Source organism: Pituophis catenifer, unplaced genomic scaffold (genome assembly GCF_029215685.1).
Source record: "Pituophis catenifer annectens isolate HBS135680 unplaced genomic scaffold, rPitCat1.0.hap2 SCAF_4, whole genome shotgun sequence".
Lineage (NCBI taxonomy): Eukaryota > Metazoa > Chordata > Lepidosauria > Squamata > Colubridae > Pituophis > Pituophis catenifer.
The window spans coordinates 41875680-41897681 of NW_027256884.1; the positions used below are offsets into that span (position 1 = coordinate 41875680).

A 22002-nucleotide genomic window follows, 5' to 3' on the forward strand; every position below is an offset into this window, starting at 1 on the left:
ATGGAAGCTGGGTAAGCTCAAGCCCTAATAGTAGCATTAGCTTTGAACATGCAAAACAACAATCCTTAGTTTAATATTAGTATCTCATAAATATATACTCTTATTCTGGAGTTTATAATCTTATATTTGGTTTTTTTTCCCCTAGCAGGACAAATGGCATGAGTTATTCTCACTTATAGAGGTTTAAAAGGTAGAATATCCTATTTCAGAAGGGTTCACAGATGTTCATGCCCTAAAAATTAATGTGATCATACAGAAGTTAGAAGATTTTTGATGCAAAAGTCTTCTTTGAATTCTTGAGACAAATTTTTAGAACAAGTTCCTCATAAATGAGCAAATAGCGGTAGTTAAACTTCCAAATAAAACACTGGGCTGCCACCATCCCACCTATTTTTATATTCTAAGAATGCCTACAGATGTAAAGTACCAAAAGGTCCCATATCTTGGATATAAATATTATTTTGGAATTCGGACTTTGCTTTAAAATGTAAGAGTTTCCTCTCTATGTAATATGAATTTAGATTTTTTCCCCCTTTATTTTAACTCACACCTTTAATTTATTTTGCTTGCCACTTCTCACTCATTTTCTGCAGTTTTAGATAAAGTTGCTTAACCAAAAAGGAATTGTGTGATGGGTCTGTATATAGGCATTTAATTAAATTAATTTTAAAATTAAAAATTTTAAAATGTTAAATGTTGGTAGGATGCTTGGCAGATGCCAATATAGATAGGTATCTGAGGCAAACAAATGGTAAAGGACACTAAATTGATTGCTGAGTTAATCCTACTTATATAAAGAACATATCAAAGGTAATGCCAGGTAACACTGTACATTCAATTGTGGCTCTTAAATTGTTTTATCTACTATAGTTTGCAATATTCAATAATGGACATGCAAGTATACATCTGTGTTTAGATAGGGATCTTGATTTTGATGACATTTAGGTACCTGAAAGGGTAATAGAACCCTAATCCCATTAACAATACTTATTTCACTATAGTATGTAACCATGAAGAATTAAGATATATAGCCATGGCATTTTAACATAATTTTAAAAGGAAATATAATGCACACTGAAAGGAGAAATAGTACAATAAGTTGTGCAAGGTTTTTTATTTTTCAGCTTTCAAGATGTATGGCTGGAGATGTAAAGCACTGGAAATTTTACCATTTTCTCGAAACCTATATGTATATTTCTTTTTACAAAGAATTATAAAATGTATAGAAGATGCTGAAGCATGTATCATTTCAAGATTTGTTTTACTTCTAGGCAGCATCTTGGAAAACATTTAAGAATAAAAACCATAGACTCTGTAAAATACAAAAATTTACATTTCTGCACAGTTTCTGTGCTTTAGATTTACTGATTTCTTTATATAAATATACACTAACTTGTGCTTTACAGGACAATTTTAGTATCAACTTATACAACTAGGGTATGAAATAAGTATGCAAATTAAATTTGGGGACAACAAAACTAAATTCAAATTTAGAAACCCTATAACCCTGTATCTACATATCAGAGTAGGTGCTTCAGTATCTTTTTAACTGAATGAATGCCAATTCTATACTGCTGAATAATCAATTTTTTCAACGTCTTTTTTTTTAAAAAAAATCTATGCATAATGCAGTAATATTCATTTTCAAGATATTTTTGGAAGTATTTTCTGTTCTTCTTTTCCAGTTTTCACCTATCACACCAATCTTCTTTCAATTTCTAGCAAACAGATAAAAATAAATATTCAATGTACTGGTATTGTCGTAAATATTCAACTTTTTTCATTGAAGTTCAGAAAATAAGATTTTAGGTCCTTAATTACCATGTGCAAAGTGTTACACGTATTTCTATACAATAAAAAATGCAAAATAAAAGCCATCTAATAGTTGCAATTGTGTCTATAGAAGAAATCTATCTAGTCTTCACAGTAGCCAAAATAATTACAGAACATTGTATTAATATTATATTTTTATTAAAAGGCAGTCATGGAATTTAAGGCATTTTCTTCTATTTTTAATTTAAAAATATCAATGTGTGATTTTATAAATTAACTACATGCAACAACGTAAAGATTTTAACATTAAGACTGTAAAGACACTGGTTTATAAATATGGTGCTTTTGGAAGACTAGTATCTAATACCTTAATAATTTGATGTATCACACATTTAGAAGTTTTTGAAAATTTCTAAATCTTTAGGAGGTACTGGTGGTATTTTGTTCCAGTCATCTTCAGGGTAAGCTTCAAAATTAGATGTATCGCCATCATTTGATACTTTCGGCACTATAGGAGGCTGAATGAAACAATAACATAAGTTTTGAGTAAATGAATATAACCTTATGTGAAGCTTATGTAAATCTTAAAATTTATATTTTATCCTACTTTTTGAGATTCTATGGCACAGTAGCTGTCAATAGCATCTGGCATGAGTTTAAGATATCTAAGAATAATATTATTTCTCTGTGGAGTTATAGAACTGTAGATCTTGAGCCCTTCCAGTCAAGTTTCATACCCAAGTGTGAGATGGAACTGCTTGTTTTTATGGATGACTTCCATTGGTACCTGAAGGAAGTTCAGACCTCTTGATCCTATTAGAAGTCTACATATTACCATACCATCAAGAATTGTATTTAACTGCATCACTTGTTAAAATTGGAAGAAGGAAACACTGTTCTGCAGTAGTTTCATTACTTCTTGATTGGACAGTTCCAGGTGGTGATCATAAGGAGAAGAGTGATTAAATTTGGCTATACATTTATGGCCAGCCCTCTTTCCCCATATTGTTCGGCTTCTACAGAAAACTGCTGGGAGGAATCAGGCTTCTTCACGAGTTAATAGCAATAGCACTTAGACTTATACACCTCTTTATAGCCCTCTCTAAGCGGTATACAGAGTGCTGACAGAGTGCATATTGCCCCCAACAATCTGGGTCCTCATTTTACCCATGTCAGAAGGATGGAAGGCTGAGTCAACCTTCAGCCTGGTGAGATTTGAACTGCCAATTTGCAGGCAGCTGGCAGTCAGCAGAAGTACCCTGCAGTACTGCACTCTAACTATTGCCCCACTGTGGCTCAAGTTAAGTTACCATTAGAGTGCTAATGATCTTGTTATACTTTTGAAGCTTGTGCAAAGCAGGAAATACAATCCAACAGAGGTCATGCAATCCATTTTAGTCTTTAGGAAAGAGAAAAAAAACCCTGACCTTTTCCACTATCTCTGTGGAATCTAATGCTGCAATGATAATTTTATTTATTGCCTTTCTTATTTTGTTAACTTTATTAGGTTCATTAGTTCCCTTCTGGCTTTTAACATGATTGTTATTTTGATTTTGGATTTTATTGTAAGCCACCTAGCTTCCATTGAGTTAGGCTGGATATATATATATATATATATATATATATATATATATATATATATATATATATATATATATATATATATATATATATATATATATTATAATAAATACACAAAATAATATTCTAACTGATGTGTTATCTCAAGAAGATTAGGTCTCAAAACTATGGATTTAATATAAAAGCTTGGACTTGCTGACCATCATTAGGCACAATAATTATTTGACTTCAACTGCATGTTGTCATTAATCATGAAATAGTTAAGTAGTGATGTGCCACACAGTGATTGCATTCTTCTCCTGGCTTCTTCCATCTATATGTAATTTGGAAATTAAACATATCATCTATATGCAATGCATCTATATGCACATGTTATTTCCACCTGTAGAAAATTACAGGATGAAACTATGATTCATGGTATTCTAATTCCAAGTGTAGCAATACTCTAAAAATAATCTCCCTCCTGCATTTGGACAAATTATTCCACCATGAATGGGTAGATTGGAAGCTGTGCCTTCTGGCTATTCAAAAGAAAAACCTGAAGTGCAAACGTACATGGGACATCAGAATGACACCTATGTAAACATTTTATCTTCAAGCATGAGATAGAAAAAGGCCACATTAGGTCTTTCACATAGATTTTTAAATACAAACTCCTCCATGATAATTAAATGCAGTAAATATTTCTTGAATGTATATCTTCCCAAGCAGAATCTGTTTTCATGGTACTTTACCTTTAATTTCCTCTGTGGTACAGCATCCCAGTCTATAGACCTGAACCATCGGTGTCTCTTTACATCATCAGCTCCATTCTTTGGAAAAACAAAAGTTTATTTAATGCAAGTTCCTAAAAATATTGTGGCATAAATTCGATATACTGAAATGGACGCTGATTTCTATCATATGTAGTCTGAAAACATATGTCTAATGCACACTGTTCTAGTTGACCAATTTTTCTGGTACTGAAAAAAAATACTGATTTCCAGGAACTTCTATAGACAGTATACTGTCTGTAGACAGTATAAATATCAACATTATCAAGATGGAAAATAGAATGTTGTGATGCAAGTACCCCACCTGCTTTGTATACACATCAACACTGCAAGCATAGTCAAAAGGAACAAGGCTTGCTTCACAATGCTGTGTCTACTATCTTGCCAATTTTTATCCTTTTTTAGCAGATATCATGGATCTCAAATAAAACAGCCCCTTTGACACTGACCACATTCCAATTTTAGGTGTCACTGTTAGAGCTAAAGTGCTATCTTACACATAGAGAATATAGTTCTTTCTCCATCTATCTGTCCCAATTCTGTGTTTAGAAATTGTTTCTATGTCAGATTTCACAATGAATGTCCTATTTCACATAAATCACATTAGGTGACTTTATCTACTTGAGTTTTTCTTGGGTCCAGAACCAAATGTACTGGATGAAAAAAAATACAGTGAGACATAACTCTGTCCTTAAGATTTACAGCTTTACATGTTCCCGAATCTCTTTAGATAAAGAAAAATGAAGTAATGTGACTTTAGTATTGCTTATACAAAGGGGATTTGCAAGCTTCAGTGCTCAGTAAGCTCAGTAGATTCCACCAAGCTATTACTATACTGCAATGAAGCATGCCTCAAGTATGTCAATTAAGTTTGCAATTATTTTGTGGCATGTTTTATCAGTATTAATTGTATCTAAATATAAGAATCAAGGATTAAGGCAAAGGGCTTACATGCCTGAAATCCACAGTATTAATAATATTGAAATTTAGTTCTTCTGATTGGCTATGTAGTATACATTAAAAAATTACTTGAAGAAAAGGGGCTGACTAGAAATTCCATTCCAAGGTCACCACATGCAGATCACTACATACCTTTGTACCATGAAAATTTGAAAACTTATTTCAATTTTATATTTAAAGTGAAAACATCACATTGTTAGATGCTTGTCAAATACAAAACAGTAATTCATTGGTTCAGAGATTTGTAGTTTTACTATAATGAAAACATGATCCTCCTCCCACACCGTGCCTTAATTTGAAATTTGTTCTTGAGTATAGAAATGTTTCCTTAATGAACTGAGGTAGTGGAAGATTTTTCATTAAAGCATACCTTCATGTTTCCTAGTCGTCTTGTTCTGTCAACCACAAGAAGCTTTTTAATAAGATCCCTGGACAAATAAGGAAAGATGAGATTTTTTTTAAAAAAAAATAAAATTTGTATGGTTATCTTTTCACTGAAGAAATTATACCTATAGAATGTTTCCAATACTGAACTGACCAGCAATAACTTTGAGAAGGCAGGAGGAAATAAATCCACCTATCTCTGGCAGAAACTTAAATTGCGTAAACCATGTGTGAAGGATAATATGTCTTATAAACTATAAGGCCTGATTAAATGGATCTTTAAAGCTCCACAGACTATCTGTAGATGTGTTAATATATAATCTTTTTCCAGAGAGGACTTTCATTTTGTTAAATCTTTGCTTATAAAGTTAAGCAAACATATAAAAAGTTTGATTTTGCTTCCAGGATTCCTTAAAAAAAAAAAAAAGTCAGATCATATCCATTCTACCTTCAAATTTTCAGGAACTTTTCTTTTCCAAGTTCTGGATATTAACTGGAACTGCATAAACTTCCCCAGAGGCTTTTTATAGTTCCAAACAACTGCATAGTTCTTAAGCAATTAAGCTAGTTGCTTACCATGTCTTTCACAGTTTAGGAAAACAAGTATAATCTTGAGAAAGCTTCTTAAATGAACAAACTCGCAGTATGGTAGGGGCCCTTCAGTAAGGCAACCTTTACACATTTTTTATACATGCAAAGTTGTTCATCTAGAAGCCTCTGGAAGCAGTACAAATAATTCTGCCTAAGAATTTTATTCCTACTGAGAAATTTTCCCACAATTGATAAAAAATAAGTCTTGGAATTCCATGCCTTTTAAATTTGTACCTTGAACAACCTGTACCAAAGTGTCTTAAAATACACAAAAATGTATTCCTGTTTAACAAGCTTCACCTACTATTCCAGAACTTGGATGACATGATCAGACATCCCCACTTTCTTTTGCAATTCATTAGTTGTTATGTAAAATCCCTCGTCATTAACCAGGTAATTCTAATATGAAAATAAGGCCTAATGAAAATCTGATTCTTCAATTAAAATGGAATATATACAAGCTATCACTCTGAACTTGTTCCTCTGAATATTAACACCAATGCCTGAAATATGTACGCTTTTGTCTGTCTTAGTTTCCAAGATTTAATTCAAGTTACTTTGTATCTGTATGCAATGGCTTCTTCACACATTGCTATGGGAATATTGCATAAACAAATTGCCTGCACTGATTCTCATTGTGAGACATCACTAGCAGCGTACCACCTTCTTTTAGAGTAAATGGCCGTGACATAATACCAGGTGAAACTATGAACTGATACTGAGCTCCATTTGAAAGTGACAAGGATTACACATAAATTTTCTGACTTTAGATCAGGGGTGGGTAACTATGGGCCTTTTACAACCTGTGGACTTCAACTCCCAGAATTCCTGAGCCAGCATGGTTGGCACAGGAATTCTGGGAGTTGAAATCCACCCATTGTAAAGGGTCAATAGTTGCCCACCCCTGCTTTAGATGGTGGACTTCAACCTATTGTCAACTTTGAAGTGAATCTAACTGGAGCCATTTTGGAGGCTTCAGGGTTGCCACAGTGCGAAGAAAGGATGGGGGGGACATAGATAGGTGTTTGTAATCAAAACAAAATAGTTTCCTGTGGGAACCAAGGACATTCCAACAGGTGGCTGGGGAGAGGAGGAGTCCGGTTACCATGCGACCAGCCAGCATCTTGATTGGACAATATGACTGATTGTTTGTGGAAAGGGGGAACTTTCACTGTTTAATCAGGTGAAAACCGCAGGAACTTTCAGGTCAGTTTTCATCAGCTTGTGCCAATATGATATCTCCAATAAATTTTTTCTTTGAGGAACTTGCCTGCCTCAGAGTTCTGCTTTCTATGGAATTATTACTTGGAACCCTGACACCTATGTTTTCCATGAAACTTTAAATTCTCCCAGATATATTTTCCCAATTTGCTGTTTTCTACATATGTTGGGCCTAGATTTTTCTAAATTCAATCAACAAGTTCCAAAGTCTCCCAACTGAAAATTCTGGGCATTAATGTTCAAAATCAAGTATCTGGCTAAAAGCCAAAGAAAATCATTGTCAGAAATAACAAGAACTGTAGTACATTTAGCACAAATTTGATGAGAGAGGCCAACTACTTTGTTTCGCCTATCCCAAAACTAGCACAAAAACAAGATGACTAGGTCTGGTGTCTTAAAAATTTAATTAAAACTTTAATTAAAGGGAAGATATGATTGAAAAAAACACCCTAATTTATCCAGGGCTTCTTGTTTTGTTTAGAATAGGAAAGATGTATACTCAGCTCTACAGAGCTTATGTAGTAGACTTTTATAAATCATTTAGAAGGTTGATTTGCTTTTGAGTAAAAAAAAACAACACTCAAAGCATTTTCCCCCCAAGTATTAGAATTACTAACGTTCTCCCAAAAACTTGGGATACATGCCTTGAGGCCTTCAAAGGAGATCTCTTCATCATACACATAAAACATTTCTGCCAGAACTGGTGGTGAAGCAAATAGATATTTATCATGGAATACTTGGAATGCAAGTTCTGACCTATTGCCCTTCTGTAAGCCCATGATGACTTGGCTTTCCTCGCAGATCTTTGGGCCAAGATTTTAGTGAAGACCAAAACGTGTGCTTTAATGTTTGATTTATTTGACATATTTTTGGTGTGATGTGCCTTTATCATTTTATTAGGTTTATTTTTTGTTGGCTTTATATATATATATATATATTGTACTGGCTATTAGCCACCAAGCCTCATAAACGAGGCTTGTTTATGATGCACAACCATATAAAATATCAAAATAAATAAAGGTAATCTTCTCTGCACTTGTTGTTTTGGTTAGCATGCTAACACAGGTATATTTACAATGTAATTTATGTTTTACAGGTGATATAGTAATACCAAAGTATGTAAAAGATAATTAATAATGAAACAGAGTAAATTAAATTTGTGCACTGCACAAAATGAATAATTGTAGGAGAAATTTGATGTATGCAAAGATATTTAAGAAAATATTTAAGGAAAATCAGAGGTCCCTACTACTTGGCCATGGCCAGTTTGGAACTGGGCCACACAAGTGGTGGATGCTTGGCTTGTGTAAATGTAGTTATGAACGCACCTGCCATTCACATGGAACTATCCCCCCTCCCGGGCAGCAGTGGGTCATGCGGTAAGACACTGGGCCTGCGCACCACTGAGATTGGCAGCTCGATTCCCATGAGCGAACAAACCGCGTAGGGACAAGAAAGGAGCCTCCCCCGATTGCCTATCGGCATTCAGGCATCCCACAAGTAAAAGATAACACCCTCCGAAAAATTCCTCTCAGAAAGGCAGCCAACCACCTCACTGATCCCTCCCACCCATGCTGGACCACCAAGCCAGAAAGGTTGGGGACTGCTGAGTTAGCTGAAGTGGAAGAATCCATGATGTTGGTATAAAAAAAAGTGCTTCTCTTTCCCATTTGTTGTAAAGTATCTGCTTGGGATTTTGTTGTGATAGAGCTATGACTATGGTTTAGATTTTACACGTCATACACTTCATACTTGATAAGGTGGTGTCACCTGAACAGCTGAGGCCATGATGGTCAGGTTTTGGGAAAACTGAAATAGGATATAATTGCAAACTGCAATTTCAGTTTGCCTGAAGATGATCAACTCTGCTATTATTGGTGGTTTTTAAAAAAAATTAAAAAAACTATGTTTCAAGGTTGAATGCTAAATTTAGCAATGCAATCTGACTGGGGAGAGGATTTGTGGCTATAGTCACTCTGCAGTGTTACTTTAAAAATAATGCTGAAATAGAAAATAAATAAAATTAAGTCATTTTTAAAGTAAGCTCACTTACTTTACATATAAATCCAGGTGCCTGGGGAAATCTATTTTACCAGCTAGAATCTTCTGATATATTCCAAATGGGTTGTCATCAAAAAATGGGGGAAATCTGTTTTAAAAAAAGTAACAATGTCAGACGGTTGTTTCTGAATGTATGAAAGATGTAGCTAGAAACATACCACAATACAATAAACTACAATAAACTACAGTAAAATTAGGTGCAAAATTTTTTACAATGACTATGGTAAATACTTATTCTGATTTCAATGACTTCAAACATAACTTATGCCTACCTTTGTGCAGAAAACAAAAACACCTGAAATATATTATTTATTTATTTGTTTGATTGATTTATATGCCGCCCTTCTCTGGAGACTCAGGGTGGCTTACAATGCATTAAGCAATAGCCTTCATACTTTTGTATATACCTGCTTAGTAGGGCTTTTTGGCCCCCCCTAAGCGGTTTTATTTTATACAAAGTCAGTTTATTGCCCTCACAAACCGGGTCCTCATTTTACCTACCACAAAAGGATGGAAGGCTGAGTCAACCTTGAGCCTGATGAGAATTGAACTCGCAGTAATTGTAGGCAGCTGGCAGCTAAGTGCTACTTTAACAGCAGTTTTAGTCCGCTGCACCACCAAGGTTCTTGTATTAGTATATTTTTGGAAACTAGCTTTATAACTTCTTACCTACTGTACTGCTATGTGATATTCCAAGTTACATCAGTATCTGATGTGACAAGGTCTAGAAGTTGATTTGGCAAAATTGTTTTGATACTTGGTATATCACACAGGCAATATGAATAGATATGAATAGTATAATATATACAAACACAAGAGCATTAGTTAAAATTTTATTTAGGATTTTTAAAAAATAAAATTATATGGGTGCCTCTGTTTTCTACACAAGAGTTTTATACAAATGCTTATTTAGGAAGCATTTAAGTAATAGAAGAACACATCTCAGTCAATTTTGTTTTTGCCATCTTAAAGGAAGCTTTAAAGGAAAGGCCCAGTTAAGACTAAAGCCACAGGATCTTAGTTTAATTTAATATTCCCTGTTCTCATTTTATTTATGGTTCACAAATGTAATTACTTAAAAGTTTCTGTATTTTTGTTATTGTAGCTATTATAATTAATATTTACTGAATATATTTCTGGATGGAATGAAGTAAATCCCTGAATTTAATAGCCTTTTAGTCACTTACTTGTGAGAAAAATCTCTCCCTTGATATTAAATTAAGTATAGGACACAGTTCTATATTTAAAATGCCTAACTAGTTGCCTATAAGACATATTATTGAAGGGAAAAAATCATGAATAAAGCAGTGAATATTCACAAAAATTTATAAATACTGTCACTGAAATTTATTGCAAAGAATATATTTTGCTATTCTACAGTGACATAATAAAAATTCTTTATACCGTATTTTCCGGCGTATAAGACGACTTTTTAACCCAGGAAAATCATCTCAAAAGTCGGGGGTCGTCTTATACGCCGGGTACCCGAATCTGAGTTGCTGGCGCTGACCGATGACACTTTGGGAGCGCCGGCAACATTGAGGGGAAGCTGTACTCTGAATTAGTTCCAACCTACAAGAGGTGCCAGGCAGTGCGGGGCCCACGAGAAAGGAACGCGTCCCCACTCTACCCCGGAATTCGGATCACCTTCCTTCCTTTCCCAGCAGTCCACGGTGAAAGCGGCGCCACGGTCGACCTGGGCCAGCGCCTTGCACACCTGGCTCTGCGTCTCCATTATGAGAAGCCCCATGCGACTTCGCATGTCTCCGCCCCAGTCGCGCAGCTCTCGCAATCCGCTCACCGGAGGAGCCATGAAGTGCTCGCACCGCCTTGCCAGATCTTCCTCGTCCTCCTTTCCCCACAGCTTTTCCCGTTGTAATTGCTGCTGCTGCTACCGCCAAGGCTGCTCCTTCATCTCCGCCCACCGCACCAGACCCAGCCCGGCCAGCACCGCCGTGGCTCCCGCAGTCCAAGCGGATCGGCGCCCGGGCTCGCAGGCGAAGGGTGGGAGTGCGCAGCGCACTTTCCTGGCTTGGCGCCGATCCGGACGGCTGCAGAAAGAACTGGGCACCGGCTGTCATGTCTTTTCTGCTGTGCCGGGTTCGGCACCTGGGCTCCTGGGGTTTAAGCCTTTGGGCCGGCCCGTGCTGCTCCAGGATGTTCGCTTCGGGCTCCTTGGAATTGCTGCTGGGCGCTTCTTCCCGTTGGGGCGATGGTGAGTGGACTGCGGGAGCCACGGCGGACTCCTTCCCCACGAGGTATTGCTCTGCATTTCACCACCTCTTCCAGGCTCGCAGCCACCCACCATCGCCCCAACGGGAAGAAGCGCCCAGCAGCAATTCCAAGGAGCCCGAAGCGAACATCTTGGAGCAGCACGGGCCGGCCCAAAGGCTTAAACCCCGGGAGCCCAGGTGCCGAACCCGGCACAGCAGAAAAGACATGACAGCCGGTGCCCAGTTCCTTCTGCAGCCATCCGGATCAGCGCCCGGGCTCGCAGGCGAAGGGTGGGAGTGCGCAGCGCACTTTCCTGGCTTGGCGCCGATCCGGACGGCTGCAGAAAGAACTGGGCACCGGCTGTCATGTCTTTTCTGCTGTGCAGGATTCGGCACCTGGGCTCCTGGGGTTTAAGCCTTTGGGCCGGCCCGTGCTGCTCCAGGATGTTCGCTTCGGGCTCCTTGGAATTGCTGCTGGGCGCTTCTTCCCGTTGGGGCGATGGTGAGTGGACTGCGGGAGCCACGGCGGACTCCTTCCCCACGAGGTATTGCTCTGCATTTCACCACCTCTTCCAGGCTCGCAGCCACCCACCATCGCCCCAACGGGAAGAAGCGCCCAGCAGCAATTCCAAGGAGCCCGAAGCGAACATCATGGAGCAGCACGGGCTGGCCCAGAGGCTTAAACCCCGGGAGCCCAGGTGCCGAACCCCGCACAGCAGAAAAGTCATGACAGCCAGTGCCCAGTTCGTTCTGCAGCCGTCCGGATCAGCGTCCGGGCTCGCAGGCAAAGGGTGGGAGTGCGCAGCGCATTCTCCTGGCTTGCTTACCTTAGCTCAGTGGTTGGGGGGGTCAAACAACCCTTTCACAGGGGTTTTGATGGTGGTGCAATACAGAAAAACGAGCGCAGCCCTCGCCATCCGGAATGAATGGTGCTGTTGTGGCGGTGGGGGAGGGGGCGGCAGAAGCGGGAAGAAGTGGTGTTTGCGATGGCTGGAAGCTGTGGGAGTGAAGCACTACTTTCATTTGTACGGCAGCAGCATTCCGCCTTGGTATATTTGTGTCAGGAGTGGCGCAAGGCAGCCTTTGTTTCCTGCTGCCTGGGACTCGGAGCGGTAAATGGTGACTGGTCCGGGGAGCAGCTGGATTTTGCAGTCCCAAGCATTAGGAGATGAGGGCTGCCGCTCTTACAGCGCTCTTACAGCGGAGAGAAAAAGCCGGATGCCGCTCTCCGTTGCAGACACCAGATCGCCCCCCTGCAAGCTCTCCTCTCTCAAGCAGTCCAACCAAAGTTTCCAGCCCCGCTTCAGGGAGCGCTCCTTGAGAGACGAGAGTTTGCAGGGGGCCGATTTGGCAGCCCGATTAGAGAGCAAAATCCAGCAGCTCTCCGGATCAGACGCTATTTACCACTCTGAGTGCCAGGCAGCAGGAAACAAAGGCTGCCTTGCGCCACTCCTGACACAAATATACCAAGGCGGAATGCTCATGCCGCACAAGTTCAAGTAGTGCTTCGCTCCCACACTTCTTCCGGCCCTCAGTCTCTCAGGGAGATGCTTGACTTCCTCTCAGCCCCAAGACACTGGCTGGCCCATGAGATGAGAGAGAGAGAGAATGAGAGAGAAAGAGAGAATCAGAATGAGACAGAGAGAGAAAGAGACAAAGAATGAAAGAGAGAGAAAGACAGAATGAAAGAGAATGAGAGAAAGAGACAGAGAGAATCAGAGAGAGAGAGTGAGAGAGAGAGAATGAGAGACAGAGAAAGAGACAGAATCAAAGAGAACCAAAGAATCAGAGAGAGAATGAGAAGAGAGGGAGAGAAAATGAAAGAGAATCAGAATGAGAGAATCAGAATGAGAGGGAGAGAGTGGGGAGAGAGAGAAAGAGGGGGAGAGAGAGAAAGAGAAAGAGCGGGAGGGAGAAAGAGAAAGTGGGGGGGAGAGAAAGGGGGACAGAGAGAAAGAGAGAATGAGAGAGAGTGGGGGGAGAGAAAGAGAGTGGGAGAAAGAGAGAAAGGGGGGAGAAAGAGAATGAGAGAGAAAGAGTGGGAGAGAGAGAAAGAATGAGAAAGAGGGGAGAGAAAGGGAAAGAGTGGGGGAAAGAAAGAATGAGAAAGAGAGGGGGAGAGAGAAAGAGAATGAGAGAGGGGGGAGAGAGAAAGAGAGAATGAGAAAGAGTGGGAGAGAAAGAAAGAGAGGGAGAGAGAGAGAAAGCGAAAATGAGAGAGAGAGAAAGAGAGAATGAGAGAGAAAGAGTGGGAGACAGAGAGAGAGAGAGACAGAGAGGATGGAGAGTGCCTGAAGGACCCCATCCCGTACTGGGAGTCCAGGTGCTTCAGCAAGCGGGGCACTGGATTCGTATTAGTGGTCTGCGAAATTTAAAATTATGAAGTTGGTGGTCCCTGAGGTCCAAAAGGTTGGGGACCCCTGGCCTAAGACCATCGGAAAACACATATTTTTGATGGTTTTAGGAATAACTTTATCGTTGGGGGTCACCACAACATGAGGAACTGTATTAAAGGGTCGCGGCATTAGGAAGGTTGAGAACCACTGCCTTAGCTGCTTGCCTTGCTTCGCTTGCCTGAATCCATTCCATCAGCAAGCAACTCCCTGCCTGCAACCAAGCAGGCAGGGAGTTGTGGACTTCAACTCCCAGAATTCCTCAGCCAGCAAAACAAAGCTGGCTGAGGAATTGTGGGAGTTGAAGTCTACAAGTCTTAAAGTTGCCAAGGTTGGAGACCCCTGTTCTATTGGGTACGTAAGTTTTTTTCCCCTTTGGGATCTTTAAAAAAAAATAGTTAATTGGGTTTTTTTTTAGTTCTTTTTTAGACCTAGCCATTTAAAGTTTAGGAAGTTTTAAATTTAGCTTTCATATAAAAATAAAAATAAAATAAAATAATATTTGTGTAGCTTTCTGAGATTTAGTGTGTTTCTGTAGTGTTTCACTCTAACTACACAAACACACAAAATCTCACAAAGCTGTATGTGGAATTTTGTGTGTGTGAAGTGTGAAAGTTGGGTTTTTGGGCTTTTTGTGGCTGTGTGAAGTTCCTGCTTGTTGCAGGGGCCATTTTGGGTCTAGCACAGCTACTTTTACATTGTGGATGAGCCAGTTGTGTTGTGTTGTGTTGTGTTGTGTTGTGTGTGTGTAAAGCGTGAAAGTTGTTTTTTGGGGCTTTTTGGGGCTGTGTGAGGTTCCTGCTTGTTTCAGGGGCCATTTTGGGTCTAGCACAGCTGCTTTTACATTGTGGGTGAGCCAGTTGATGTTTTTTTAATTTTTATTTGGTGTGCGTTGGAAGAGGGGTAGTCTTATACGGCGAGTATAGCCCAAACCCTATATTTTAACAGGAAAAGTAGGGGGTCGTCTTATACGCCCAGTCGTCTTATACGCCGGAAAATACGGTACATATTATTTGATCATTAATTACATCTCATTTAAGCAATTGATTAAATAGCATTTTCACTGCTGCTTTTCAGAAAAGCAAAGCATTGGGTCAGGAGCTACATAGTATATAATTATGGCACATTCTCTTTCTCCTGTTTTACATTTACAATACTTTCCCACAACAAAATATATACAATACACTTTGTACACATCACATTGTATTGCAATGATCCATGACATGTTTAACTGTAGTTTATTGAATAATCTAAATTAACTAGGATCACTTGTGAGGCCAAAATAAAAGCTATATTATATGAAGATGAGAGTAATGAACTAAATCAGGAAAATTGCACCACTGGCTTTTAGAGGGACATGTAAAGAGGCAGGATATATTCACCTATATAGCCACCTATCCTGAGAGAGGAAGAATACACCAATCAGCTGGTCACAGCAGCCAAATTAACCAGAGGTGTCATTCAGCCGGTTTGCACTGGTTCGGGTGAACCTTTAGCAGAAATTTGGCGTGGTTCACCGATCTAGTAGCGACCTCTTGGTCGCTCACCCCACCTGTCCTGCCCAGCCACCACTTGCAGAATCTAGCTGCGTACTTCTGCTCACTGCTGCTTCCCCTCCGTTAAAGCCCACACCTCAGGAAAGAGAAGACGGGAAAGTCTCGAGCCCTGTAGGTGCCACGAGAGGAATGGCAAGCCCGTGGGGAGGGGGAAAGAAGAAGGGGGAGGAAGAGGAAAGGGCATTTGTGATGTTGGCGCTCAGGGCCGCAATGTGGTCTCAAACCCCTTTTTGTGCTGGGGAAATGGATGGCTCTGTCTTCTATCAGGCTTGCGCGTGTACACACACACACACGCACACACACACACACACACAGACACACACACACACAAAGGGAGGAGAAAGAGAGAGATGAGAAATAGAGAGATGGAGAAAGAGAGAATAAGAAAGAGAGGGAGAAAGATGAGAAAGGGGGGGAGAAAGAGATGAGAGAGAGAAAGAGAGAGGGAGAGAGATGAGAAACAGAGAGGGAGAAAAAGAGAGATGAGAGAGAAAGAAAGAGACAGAGAGAGTGAGAGAGAGAGAGAGAGAGAGAGACCTGTTTAAGTGAACCTTGTGGTCATTAAGTGAACCTTGTGGTCATTAAGCGAACACTGTGGTTGTTAAACAAGTCCATTTTCCCCAATGGGCATTTTTAACCGGAAACCAGAAGGAATTGTTGGAAACTGCCAAAAAACATAGAAAACCTCAGTCACATGACTGTGTGGGATGTTGTAACTGGTCATAAATGTGTGTGTGTGTGTGTGTGTGTGTGTATGGCTGTCAAAACTCCAAAAACAGGTCAAGTAGCTCTGGGGAGATCAGTCGTAAATTTGAATACTTGCTAAGCAACCGACCATTAAGCGAGAACCACTTGTATTTGGTTTGCCTTATTCAAAGCTGTATGGAATCTGGTTTCCTTTGACCCTTTGGGGGATTGCAAAAGGTCCGGATGGGGAAATCCTCATAGGGGGAACTAGGATCATGACCACCTAGCCATGCTCACCAGTCACATGACCAAGCCACGTCCACCCAACAAGTCATGCCCACAGAACCCGTAGTAAAAATTTTTGAATACCACCACTGAAATTAACCCTGGCAATCAATGAATGACAGATGTTGCAGCAGGACTGCCTTCACAACCAGGAAATCAAACGATTCAGTTTTCAGCTCTTGTGCCATGGCACTACATGGCACTACAATGTTTAGTTGCCATATGGCAAGCTGTGGATTATATACATGAGACCTAAAGATATATGCAAAATTATCAAGCTACTATCATAAATTAAAATGCATGTTTATAGCAAAGAGTTTTAAACAGAACTGTATGCTTGAAGAACTGTGAAATATGTACAAAAACTTTATAGTTATTAATTTTAACAATGTATATGCTTCTGTGAAATCTAATTAGATTCGAAAGGGCTTATAAATAATACCTTGAAATAAACAAAAGCATTTTAAAATTATATATAAGGAAATGCTGCAAAACACTGTAACCCTCAAGATTTTATAAAGTTCCTACAATGCCTTGATTTATGTGCTTGTTGCTTTGTGATAGAATTGATTCAATTGTAAAAGATACTTTCTTCTACAAGAATAATTTTAAATTCCATTAACTGGAAACTGATAAGATAAAATTCATTTTCCTACATCTTCTTTGAAAGATAGTGTTCAAGTAATCTACTTCGTGTCATTGTCAAGAAACTGTAACAAGAAAAAACATTCCGTTCCAAATCCCAACTAAGTATCTGGACTTTTGGCCCTGGAAATATGTTGTAAGTCTTAATTCTCACAATGCTTACAATAAAGCAAGGAGATCACCTACATATTGCTCTGAGAATGCTACCACTTAATGGATTAAATGTATGGCTAGGATTATATAACATTCAATTTCTCCTCTATGTAAGACCCATAGAAGGAAAAAAAAAAAAACCTAACTAAAATGCTGGAAACTAAAAGTGGTAGCATTCTCAACCCAACAGACAAAACAAGCTAGCAATATTTTGTTCTTTTGGTAAATATAAGTCCCCAACACAGAATATATAAGATTATCTTAATATACTGGGTACCTTATAAATTTAAGAAAAATTCTCCTGGAACTGGGCCAGTCCTAAATACATTGTTCATTTACTACATTTATGTGTTGCAATGTGTAATATTGTTGGTTTCTTGGTATTTTCTGAGCTTCGTTCTTTTCCTATAGATATTTCATTACCATTCATTATCTATTACTAGATAACTTCATGAATGTTTAGGAGAGTGAGGTATGCTGCATTTTTTATATAGTAACTTGACTTGCCATTCTTGATTAGAGTGTAGTTTCTTTTATTCTGTGCTTTCAAAACTGTTTTTATATACAATATAAGATTAATATTTGGTACATTTGCATTTTCTTAATTGCAGATTTCCTTACCCAGACAACATCTCAAATATCAGAATGCCCAGGGCCCACCAGTCTACTGCTCTTCCATGACCTTTACTTTGTATGACTTCTGGGGCAAGATATTCTGGTGTTCCACACAGTGTCCATGTCCTAAAAAACAAAACAAAATAAAACACAACAAATATTATTATAAATTCTATAATGCTCCATAATAAAACAAAAACCAACTGTTATATTTAATAAATCTGTATTTCCTATACAAAAATGCTATATTACAGAAGTAATCACACTAAAGAAATAATCAATGATTTAAAAAACCTATGACTCATACACCAAATATTGAGACATTATAAAGGGTTTATAAGGAAGCGATACTTGTTATTATTTAATCAGGGATTTCAGCATTCCATGCTTATCTAATTTATTCTAGATTAAAGCTGACTTCAAATAAATGCAAATGTATCTTCTGTATAGACTATCAGTGCAGGTTTATGATATTATTGCAACTATCGTCATACTTCCTTTTCCCTTGTTCAACTTTTATATATTCGACTGTTATTTTTTTCTCTATAAATGAACAAATGACACAATTTTAAGAGAAGAAAAATAATTTAAATAAAAAAAAATGTGTTTTTTGCAAGTCTCCAGGCAACAGGCATCTGTCTTCACATTGTCTAGACTATTTTTTAGGGTAGTTCAGTAAGGAATATTTTGTTTAGTGGTATCTTAGTCATTCTGAAGTATGACCTGTTTTCACTTCAGCCTGATGTAGCCAATCAATTCCTACAGTGTTTTAATTATGACTTGTCCATTTAAAGATAAAGGGAACCTCCCAAGTTCAAGGCATCACACTGTAAATTCCAATTTTGTATATCGTGTGCATGAAGTAATGTTTTCTCTCACTAGCAGAAGAATTTCCTCCGTTAGCCTATTTGTAGTTTTTTGTATCTTATCCATATGGAATTTTATTGCATTTACTGTCAAGAAATCGGGAAGAACTGCAGCCATATAATTATGTTCACTTTGAACTACCCCATCTATGGAAGAAAAGCAATGCTATTTTCATTAGCCTGATTTATTCAAAAAGAATAGAATGGATACAATATTGACGGGTGGACATTTTCTAAGATTAGGGTGAACATTTCTAGCCTCAAGAAACTGGCAATTACAAGTTACAGAATATATTAATCAGTTCTACCTCTTTATTTCCTTTTCTTTTTCTTCAGAGGATCCACATAGGACTGGGAAGTACAATCTGCTGCTAATTCATATTCATCATGCATATTCTATTTGGAATATTTCTCAATAATATTTTATAAGTTTTACAGTATATTCTACCTTTCATCTCAATCTCAGCTCAATCACCATTTTATCTTCACCGGAACACTTTGAGATGGATTTGGATAACAGGGTGACCCAGATTCACCAAGGGAGTTTCTGTGGCTGATGGTGAACTTGAATCTAGGTCTGATCCATTCTCATGCAATGCCTTAACCACTATATAATTTTATACACATACACACTTCCCATGATGTTGCCTTTGTGCTTTTTAATTCTATTCTTGTTTATCTTAATATCTCACAGAAAAAAGTCTTCCATAAGATAGTGGCAATTTGAATAGATGAAAGATGAAGACAACTGTGAAGATTCATACTTTTTCTATATATTATGAGCGCTTTATATGTTATGTTGGATTTGAGTCTGTGTTTCAACCAACAATCCTAAGTCTGTGTCACACACACACACACACACACACACACACACACACACACACACATCTTAGAGAACAATCTTAGGCTTGGTCACTTAGAAGATAGTCTTTCTGTTCAATAGAGTGTATATCCAAAAAAATATGCATATAATTAAAACTTTAGAATCCAAGGCGACTTGGAAAAAAATCTTATTGGCAAGTGATGATTCACCCTGCAGAAAGAGAGACCAGGTTTGTCAAGTCATTCATAACCTGGAGGACATCTGCTGGATGGCATTCCATAAACATGATAATAGAAAGTCTTCTTAAACACTGTTTATTCATATCCTTTAAAAACAAACATAGATGAATGCTACAGGATGTCAACAGCATGAATCAAGCATGAAGTGCTCTTTAGTCATTTACATTCCCACTTTATTCTCTTCCACTCCTCAGGACAATTACAGAAATCTGCAGTGACTAGGGAGAATGAATACTTCAGATAACCTTTGTAGAACAGCCATTAACACAGTGTAAGAATGCATTGGAAGATAATTCAGAGGCTTCGACCTCATAATAAAGAATACAGTCAGAAGCTATTTGTTAGTTCTCTTGTCACACAAGAATTTCTCCTTTATATAATCTGAATTACAACAAATCTCCAGATAAATGATACTATGGAATACTGTTAATACTCATGGAATACAATTTTGGTCATATAAAACAAACACAAAATTGGATGTAAAAAAAATTAAAAATATTTTGCTAAATGTATCCCTGTGGAAAATGTGTTAATGTTGTTAGTCTATTCTATTCTGCTACCGACAACAACGACTGGATATGAAATCCAAAATTTATTGTACGGCTGTTTCTACCTTCTAGGAACACTTTTCATATAATTTGGTATGCTGAAGCATTCATCTGTATTTCAGAGAATCCTGGAGTTGATTCTACAGTACAGAACAAGGTTTCATATGGCTGTACATTGCTGAATGTTAAAGACAGAGGAGAAGTTATTTCAGATAGGTTTGCCTTCTGTTAATGTGAAAGGCAAGCTATTTAATTAAAGTGGTATGTTGGTACTTACTGCTAATTGATTTTGGGAGCTGCAATGAGTATGAAAAACGATGAACACCAAACAATTTTTTCCCATAAGGAATAATGTAGTAAGCCTCAAGGCAGCCAACATTGACAAGTTCTAGCTTGTGTGTTGAGTACCAAACAAATGATGAGTACTGGGATAAAATTTTCACATCAAAGTGAGTTGAGTACCAAATTTGATAAGTTTCATAGGAGTTGTCCTAAAGGTGCTCTTTTTCAAGAGGCAACTGGACTTTCTGTTTTTTCTTTGAAGACATTTTGCTTCTCATCCAAGAAGCTTCTTCAGCTCTGACTGAATGGAAGGATTTATATTCCTTGCAGACAGCTAGTCATTTGTATTCTTTTAGAGAATCACTGAAGCCATTTGGAGGTTTATCTGTGTCCTCAGAGTCACCTGTGCAGTGCAAATGGGTGTGGAGCTTTCTTTGAACTGCTGAAAGGACTGTGTTGTAGACTGGATAGATGATGTATCCCTCCCCCTCTGTTGAGAGGCGGTTGTTCAATCCCTCTTTCAAACCAGCGGCCCTTTCTATCCAAAATGTGAACTTTTCTGACTTCAAAACAGTGGCCTTTGTCTTTTAAATGCACTGCTGGACTACTGAATCTTTTCTTGATGGGTTTGTTCTTCTATGTTGTTCTATGCATTTATGAAGTAGTTGTTTTGTTTCACTAATGTACAGATCTGCATATGTCTCACTGCATTGTACTGCATATGGGGAACCCAGAGTGGGATGGAGCCCATTAAATGGCTTGTGTAATCTGCTGTTGCCAGGATGGGAGTGGGTGGGAAGTGATTTTATTATTTTATTACTATATTAATTCATTTGATTTTTAATTTAGTTTTATTGTTTTTAAATGTGGTTTTTATATGCTGTAATCTGCCTTGAGTCGCCATGGGCAAATAGGCGGCAATATAAATTTAATAATAAATAAATATGTCACGTTGCTTTGAGTCTGGGTGTTTTATCCTTGGGGTGGACAAGCTTCTGCCTTAGTGTATTCTTGGGTTTAAATTGTACACATATATTCTATTGGCTGAAGATCCTCCTGAGCTTTTCAGATATTCCTGCAACATATGAAATGACAGCATTGCTTCATTGTTTTCTTGTCTATTATGAAGGAGCTCATACTGGGTCCTTTTTGGGATTTGATGAAGAACCACTTGGGATAGCCACACATTCTGAGGGCTTCCTTAATGTGTTTTAATTCTTTTCCCCCACCATCTTTGCTGGTAGCCAGGCCTTCAGCTCAGTGGTGTAGGGTTCTGATAACTCCCATTTTGTGCTCCAGTGGGTGGTGAGAAACAAAATATATATATTGATATCTCTGTGTGGGTTTTCTGTA

The 22002-nt window shown here is 38.4% G+C and overlaps 1 protein-coding gene across 1 annotated transcript in view; it reads right to left on the reverse strand.

Moving 5' to 3' along the window:
* Window positions 1-1557: 1557 nt before the first annotated feature.
* Window positions 1558-22002, reverse strand: part of PRKX (protein kinase cAMP-dependent X-linked catalytic subunit) — a 61100-nt gene continuing 40655 nt past the window's right edge. Inside the window, exons 4-9 of the mRNA XM_070942765.1 lie at window positions 17898-18017; window positions 9337-9432; window positions 5458-5515; window positions 4089-4166; window positions 2141-2291; window positions 1558-1718 (exon numbers count right to left, since the gene is read on the reverse strand). Of these exons, the coding sequence (XP_070798866.1) occupies window positions 2166-2291; window positions 4089-4166; window positions 5458-5515; window positions 9337-9432; window positions 17898-18017 (478 nt within the window). The 3' untranslated portion in view covers window positions 1558-1718; window positions 2141-2165. The remainder of the gene's footprint in view (window positions 1719-2140; window positions 2292-4088; window positions 4167-5457; window positions 5516-9336; window positions 9433-17897; window positions 18018-22002) is intronic.